This window comes from Sinocyclocheilus grahami, unplaced genomic scaffold (assembly GCF_001515645.1).
Source record: "Sinocyclocheilus grahami isolate Dianchi unplaced genomic scaffold, SAMN03320097.WGS_v1.1 scaffold2257.1, whole genome shotgun sequence".
NCBI classification, from domain to species: domain Eukaryota; kingdom Metazoa; phylum Chordata; class Actinopteri; order Cypriniformes; family Cyprinidae; genus Sinocyclocheilus; species Sinocyclocheilus grahami.
Genome location: NW_015507436.1, coordinates 18,000 through 26,668, shown reverse-complemented (window position 1 = coordinate 26,668; position 8,669 = coordinate 18,000). Strand labels below are relative to the sequence as shown.

The following is an 8,669-nucleotide window of genomic DNA, read 5'->3' as shown; positions in this document are numbered from 1 at the left end:
GTATGCTTCAGACACGGGTCACGACGAGGCATTCCCCATAGCGACCCCTAGAGGACGCGGTTCGAAGTTCCCATGAAAGAAAACATCATATCTATACTGGCTGTGACAAAGCAAACATTCCAAACTATTTCTTTTTTTACGTCAGAAGCAGCGTGAGCACTTGGAGTTTGTTAGAAATAGAATGAGCACTGCATCAAATGTCGACAAAATAATATTATAATGGGTTCTATAATGAGCTCTATTATCTTTAGTTGTGTCGTGCCGCTCGTGTCTGGTGTAGACACAGAGTAACAGATTTTCTTGTTCCAGAAGCCATTTCAGTTGGATATATGCCACAATAGGGAAGAAAGGCAACTTCCATGCCAGGTTTAACTTTGTCCTCTCATTTCCTCTTCACATATTTTTCAACGCAGTTAATCACAATTAATCACACTCTTTTTGGAGATTCCAAAAGGACACCAAATAAACAAATGTAAAAAAAATCTCAAATTCACAGGGTGTGTGGCTTTCCTAATCAAGTTCAATCAGTATAATCAAACACAGCTGGACTCGAATGAAGGTGTAGAACCATCTCAAGGCTGATCAGAAGAAATGGACAGCCCCTGAGTTAAATATATGAGTGTCACAGCAAAGGGTCTGAATACTTAGGACCATGTGATATTTCAGTTTTTCTTTTTTAATAAATCTGCAAAAATGTCAACAATTCTGTGTTTTTCTGTCAATATGGGGTGCTGTGTGTACATTAATGAGGAAAAAAAATTAACTTAAATTATTTTAGCAAATGGCTGCAATATAACAAAGAGTGAAAAATTTAAGGGGGTCTGAATACTTTCCGTACCCACTGTATATCTACTACAGGACACAGATCCATTCAGTATTACTAAACACAGCACATGACAAATCAAACCATTATCCTGAATCTGTGTGGAAACAACACAAATGTACTGAAATGTGTCTGTGTATAAATACAATGTGCTGAGAAAATCAGTGTGTTGAGAGCACACATAAATGGTTTGATTGTGCATCAATAAAACAGACTCAAACGTGCTTTCTGTACAACTCCTGTATGTCACCACAATTGGCATTACCTTGATTGCAATCCTCATCCATTACAACTTTACTAGTGAGATGCTGGTTTCCTTTATCCAGCCGAGAAGCATAGTTTGCGCCTCATCTGGCCATTCAGCGGTGGGATGTTTTGATCTTCCGTTCAGTCTGTATTTCAGACACAGTGCGATGTCTGAGGAAATAATCACTGAATATGACCGGGCTCGTGTTTTAAAGGCAAACACACACTGGACTGAATAATTCAGGCTTTCTCTTTTCCATCTCTGATGTAATCAGCCTGGTTCTCTTCACATTAGCGCTGTTTTGGACTTTTACAGCTAAACACCTTTGTGTTGTTATATTGTGTTCGTTTAACAAAATCATCAGCTGAAGTTTATTGCTGATATAGATATGTATATATGTGTTTGCAGACACATGGTCAACAGTCACAGTCGAGTGTTCACATACTGGCTTTGATGTTCCAATATGGAGGGTGGTTTACATGTAGTGGCCCATAGAAACAGATGCTAACTGCCTGTGTGACGTAAATTATGTTGCACTTTCATGTGCTTCAGTAATATATATATATATAAAATAAACGCGTAGTTTTACAAGTAATTATTTGTTTTAATTTGAATATTTTATAAATTCTTGGATGTAGCAAATTAGCTCACAAGGGAAATGTATATACATAATTACAATTCATTAAAATTAATTATAATTATTTATATCAGATGCCAGTAGTAACTGTAGCAGAATTCATATTACTATCAATTAATCTGCTCACTTTTCACAAAGAAAATAAGTCAGTTCTTTGTGTTCTTGTAATTGAGAAACAGCCAAAGTCCCTTTAAGACAAGTCATTTCACTCGGCAGCCATCTTTGAAATACTTCTCAGGCATGCAAGTGCAGCTCCTATCTTTTTTCACCAACCTTATGATTAAATTTCATATTTGAAATCACTAATAAAATCTGACAACAACTGCCTCATAAATGTTGTTTTTTTTATGTTCCAATAGCATTACAAAAGCTTATTTTTTAGGCTAGACCAGCCAATGCGCATGCACAGTCCTAGCGCGTGTCTTAGAACAATGACTGTTTCTATAGCAACTGGGGCTTCTAACGGCAGCTGCAGTGACGCAATGACTTTATCAATTGGTGATCGGCTCTTTTATTGAAAAGGCAGGTCTATTCCGCCATATTGCGTGTTACATTTTCTACTATTTATAAGTAATAGGAGTGCACCGTCTCTGGTATATCTAAAGTCTTTGAAGCAGTTGAGCACGGAGAGAATGGCATGTTGCATCACCTGCTGCCGATAACAGTTCGTCATACGCACGGGCGCTGGAGACGAGTAGCATTGCTGTTACCAGCCTCAGATTAGGTGTAAATTGTGCTTCTGTGCATCTTAAAGGAACACTCCACTATTTTTGAAAATAGTTGAAAATTTTCCAACTCCCCTAGAGTTAAACAGTTGAGTTTTACCATTTTCGAATCCATTCAGTCGATCTCCGGGTCTGGCGGTAGCACTTTTAGCTGTAGCTTAGCATAGATCATTGAATCTGATTAGACCGTTAGCATCTCACTCAAAAATGACCAAAGAGTTTCTATATTTGTCCTATTTAAAACGTGACTATTCTGTAGTTACACCGTGTACTAAGACCGACGGAAAATGAAAAGTTGTGATTTTCTAGGCCGATATGGCTAGGAACTATACTCTCATTCCAGCGTAATGATCAAGGAACTTTGCTGCCGTACCATGTGTGCAGCAGACGCAATGATATTACACAGCACCTGAAAATAGTCCCCAGCACGCTCCCTGTGCAAGCAGGTGGTCACATTGGTTATGTTGATGGAAGTCAGCCTATTTTCAGGCGCTGCGTAATATCATTACAAAATCAAAATCGCCTTGGCACTTACTCATCTTCAGCTGGTTCCATAAACTCAGCCATGTTTTTATTTGTGTCCGTGTAACCTTTAAGGTTAAAGTTTTTCAAACCTTAAGTTATACTTAGGGAAATTAACATTAAGGGGCTTTATGCAACACTTAACGTTTTTTAAGGGATTACTTTAAAATAGACACATAGGGGAAATTCTACAGGTTTATGTTTCACTTAAAGAAACCCTTAAAGGGGTCATACGATGCGATTTCAATTTTTCCTTTCTCTTTGGAGTGTTACAAGCTCTTGGTGCATAAAGAAGATCTGTAAAGTTGCAAAGATTAAAGTCTCAAATCCAAAGAGATATTCTTTATAAAAGTTAAAAGTTAAGAATCAGCCACACCTACCTAAAACAGCTCGTTCTAACATGCCCCAACATACCTACCTACCTCTGTGGGAAGATTTGCATAATGCCGCCCAAATGTTCACGCAAAGAAAGAAGGCGTAACTTTTATTCTCGCTGTAGTATTGTTGCCGCCGCCATGTCATGAAGACGCTGAGTGTTTCATTGTGAAAGCGAAACTACTTTGTTTGGTTTTCCAAAAGAGGACGATATCCGCTTCGTCATGCCTAGAGCTGATCTGTGCTGGTCACTGAGGGAATACAACAGTATGGTGAGGGGCGTAACATTTCCATCACACGCTTGAGGTATTCAGCCAATCACAACGCACTGGATAGCTGGCCAATCAGAGCACACCTCGCTTTTCAGACCGATGAGCTTTGTAAAAATCGACGCGTTTCAGAAAGGCGGGGCATAGAGGAGAAACAATAATGTACAGTATGTGGAAAATAATGTGTTTTTTTAACTTCAAACCGCATAAACACATTTCATTACACCAAATACACAAAATAATGTTCTTTTTAGCAGCATCATATTACCCCTTTAAGTAACCCTGAAGTGTTATTTTCAGCAACACCCTTAAGTTTAAGGGAAATTTAGGGGTGAACTTAACCCTTTGAGCGGTACGGTCCCACAGATGGGATTTAGAATGTTCGGTGACGTCACATAACCGCCAAATTCAAACTGTGCTTTCGCGCTTTAGCTGACGCTGAGCTAGAGAGAGAAGTGCACTACGCTTGTCATATAATCACAACTATGCAGTGTTCTTAACCACATAATGCAATTTTTTTTTACCTTTTTGAAAAATCTTATTTAAATACACATAAGTACTAGTAAAACAATACATTTAGAGTTCGTAAAATACACACATGTCTATGGAAGCAACAATAACAATCCATTCAAATTTAATTTGCCGATGTGTTTAATTCATATCAGATACACAAATAAAAAAAACAAAATAAAAGCGATGCTTCTGTCATACAGTGTTATTGTGGCCGTGGTGTGTCACGTAACAAGCATGACGCATCACCATGGAACACTCGGCACGGACGCACTGGCACACAGCTGGCCGCGGGAAGGCTGTCTCCCTCCACCCTGAAAGTGTATGTCGCTGCAATTGCTGCTAACCACGACCCCATACAAGGGAGGTTCCCTCTAAGCGAGATCCCAATTTCGTCGGTCATCCGACGTGACGTCTCCGTTCCCTCCTTCAGGGAACGAGGGTTACCATACGTAACCGAGACGATTTTATTGCTGCAGAATCTCTGCGCTTTAAACCAGTTCAGTCTCTGAGAATCACCTGAAAATAAAGAATAAATTAAAGAAAAAGATAAAACCATAAAAATCCCACAGGCCAGGGGTCTTCAACTAAAGCTGCTCGAGGTCCAGTAATGAACTCTCCTCACCAGCCGAGGTCCGGACAGTTATATAGGCCTATCTAAAACATAAATTGGTGGTTTCTGGCAGACCACGGTATCTGCAGGATATTTAAGCTCATATTTAAGACTTTTTAAGACCTGCACAAATAAAATTAAAATGACTGTAAAAAGCATGATTTCGAGTTCAGATACAAGTTTTCACAAAAACAAAAAGGTTTTTAAAATGATTAACTTCACATTTCAGCCTTTAAACCATTTTTTTTAAGAAAATGGAGGCAAAAGTATCAATTATTAGGCTATATTAATTTAAATTATTATTATCAATCAATTATAGCCTATTAATTAAATAATACATCAATATATTTTACTGTCTGAATGTTTTAAATTTTTATAATGCATTAGCTTCTTGTTGATCCACCAGTTCACATTTACAACTCTGCGTGTTTGCATGAAAACATGGGTTGATTTTCACATTGGTCTGAACAACAACAGCGGACGGGCTTAATAAAAATGCGCATTCATTCTCTGCCAGCAGGAGGCGCTTTTGGAACAGCAGAAACACAGCGGTTTCCCCGGTAACAGCAGAACACAAAGCAGCGCAGCAGCTGACTCTGAAACGTGCAGCGCTCATATTCAATTAAATCAGAGGCTTTTGAAGTTTTATCATCATATTAATCCGTATCGCAATTCTCATCTTACCATCCCCACGTTTAAGACCTCCTAAAAATCCTTAAGACTTTCTTGTACTATTTAAGACTTTTAATGCCTTAAATTTGATACAACTAAATGTAAGACTTAAGGACTTTTCACTCACTGAAAGTTTCATCTGTCCGCTCTCTGCTCTCTTCATTGCACGCCTGACTGTAGCAACTGTTAACTGTAGTAACAACCCGTGGTGCTATAGGACCGCTGAGAGCTCTTCTGAGCTGACCTTGATGTGCTTGATATACATTTGATCTTGTTAGAAAATAGCGCTTGGCGTTTATTTATTTCATTATGTCAAAATGCTTCACCAGCTGCTGACCACTGATAAAAACAGACTTACACTGACGGAATGTTCAGATGAGCCACGACTATTCAAACTCCAGCTGACAAAATTCTAATCTAAACTCCCACAATCCCTTGAGACTCAATCAAGCCTAGAACATGCTAAACCATTCCAAAACATGCTAGCAATGTGATGATAATACTAGCAACTGCATAGCGAGACCCTAGCAACCACCCTGTGTGCCCTAGCAACTGCCTAGCAACCACCCTTAACATGTTATCAACAGCATAGCAACCACCCCAAGTACCATAGCAACCACTTATTTAAACTTCATTTCTGTCTAATATTTTTAAATCTGTCAAACTAAAACTTCTGTGTGTTTTCTAGTGTGGATCATGGAGGAGAATCCAGGATTACAGCAGGACTAAAGAAATGTACGTCTACACACACACACACACACACTCTCTCTCTCTCACACACGCGCACACACTCATATATAAAACACACACACAGCTGTAGTGATTGTTGTTGTTATTAATGTCTCTGTTCTTGTGTTCAGATGGCTGTTTTCTCACACTGGATCCAAACACAGCAAACACTCGTCTCAGTCTGTCTGAGGAGAACAGAAAGGTGACACTTGTGGAAGAGAAACAGTCGTATCCTGATCATCCAGACAGATTTGATCGTGTGCTTCAGGTGTTGTGTAGAGAGAGTGTGTGTGGACGCTGTTACTGGGAAACTGAGTGGAGTGGTGTTGTGTTTATATCAGTGTCATATAAGAGCATCAGCAGGAAGAGAGGTGTTGAGTGTGTGTTTGGACGTAATGATCAGTCCTGGAGTTTGATCTGCCGTCCCTCCAGTTACTCATTCAGACACAATAACATAAAGACTCGTCTCCCTGTGAGGCCCATCATCATCAGTAGAATAGGAGTGTATGATGATGATATCAGTAGAATAGGAGTGTTTGTGGATCACAGTGCAGGAACTCTGTCCTTCTATAGCGTCTCTGACACAATGAGCCTCATCCACACAGTCCAGACCACATTCACTCAGACGCTCTATCCTGGGTTTGGGGTTTATTATGAATCATCAGTGAAACTGTGTTAAAGAATCAGAGACTGAGGAGAGATTCTACCCATAATGCTTTGAGCTGCATGATAAATCAGTGACAGTGAGATGTTATAGTCTCTTCATGACATTAATACTGCAGCTCAACTTCTGACACTGAAATAACAGTCAGAATAAATGTGTCAGAAATCCTCATATATGGCGCTTGTCCACTGCGTGGTACGACTCGGTTTGCGTTTCCACTGCAAGTTCAGTGACGCAGGTAGTGACGATTCTCTCCGGCCAATCCGTGATCAGCAGAGTTTAATCGTCACGTTTTGGTAACAGTACGGTTCACTTGGAACCCCAACCGAAGTGGTACTAAAAAAAGTACCAGGTACCAGGTACTGAACCCAGTGGAAAACCCCCCAAAAGTGAACCGTACTGTGCCGTACCATGCAGTGGAAACGCGCCATTATAGACAGTAAGATCAGTGTGAGTGTGTGTGTGTGTGTGCATGAGAGTGTGTGTGTGTTTATCTACATTTGTGTTTTTATTGTAGTGTCACATCAATAATTTGTATTATTACTATCAAAATGTTCTTTCAATTGAAAAGTTCTACATGAATCATGTTTGTGAAAAGTACGTCATTCATTTTTCTCTATTGTTTTTGTGCATAAATAATAAAAGACGATGAGAAATGAGCTTGAGATCAGATCTGAATGGATGTTTGTATCATGAATATAATGATTCCTCACAAGACTGACACGAGCTTCAGGAGAGTTTCTGACATTATAACATAAAACATTCATCACAGCATTTAATCAAATATACTGTAACTACAGAAAAGCTGTATTACATTATTATGGGATCTCTTTCAAGCGCTGATTTTATTTACTTATTTTTTTATATACTAAAAGATGTAAAAATGTGTAAAAATATGTTATATTATATTGCACTTAAAAATAAAAAGTCAGTATTTAATAATGAAATAAAATGATTATTTTGGCTATTACTATAATTAAATTATAAAAAATACAAGAAATAAAGAAATATTATGATAATAATCATAATAATAAATATATCAATAATATTTATATATTATAATTGTTTTATTTATATTACAACAATTTAACAAATCAATAAAAAAACGTATTATTGCAATAATATTACTGCAATACTTATTAAATAAAAAGCAGGGGTTAAAGCAAAAAAAAAATCCTGAGCCTGGGGTGGGGGGTGGGGGGGAATACATAAACAGAATGACATTTCTGAAATTGTTTTGTTCAAAAGAAATAATGGTAAAGTAAGAAATGAATATAAAACAGGAAATATACAAATACAGAAAACTACAGTTCAGTTTAAATAACAAATACAAAAACATTAAAATGGTCCAAGAACTGGTAACTTGAACAGGGTTCGCACAGATACGGCAAAATTAAATTCCAGGACTTTCAAGGACTTGCACTACTTTTTTGGTTTTCAAGGACTAAAATCAGATCTCACTTATCAATCAATATTGTTATTATCTTTCAAATTCTAATAAATAAACTAATAAAACAAAATGGTACAAATAAAGTGCAGCACATGCAAAGCATGCAATGACTGTGGCAACTTTAACATTTGAAAGGATACTATGGCAAAGTTATCGCTTTCCTTATTCAAACTGATTATTTTTAATGAATATATGATTGACCTGAAGAATGAAAGCTAGGCTATATCATACACTTGGAAAATTATGAGCTTTATCACTCTCATAGACACTAGGGGTGTGACAATATACTTAGCTCACAATGTGAGACACAATGCAGATACTTGGTTCACAAGAACGAGACAGTGTTTTAATACTTTAAGAAATTTTCAAATGACAAAATATTTGTCTTTTAATCACAAAAAGTAAAACAATGCAGTTGTATTTTGAAATGTTT

At 37.7% G+C, this 8,669-nt stretch overlaps 1 protein-coding gene across 1 annotated transcript in view; it reads left to right on the top strand.

Moving 5' to 3' along the window:
- LOC107574515 (stonustoxin subunit beta-like) overlaps positions 1–7,030 on the top strand; it is an 11,897-nt gene extending 4,867 nt beyond the window's left edge. Inside the window, exons 2-3 of the mRNA XM_016260970.1 lie at positions 6,082–6,128; positions 6,254–7,030. Of these exons, the coding sequence (XP_016116456.1) occupies positions 6,082–6,128; positions 6,254–6,801 (595 nt within the window). The 3' untranslated portion in view covers positions 6,802–7,030. The remainder of the gene's footprint in view (positions 1–6,081; positions 6,129–6,253) is intronic.
- The last annotated feature ends 1,639 nt before the right edge of the window (positions 7,031–8,669 follow it).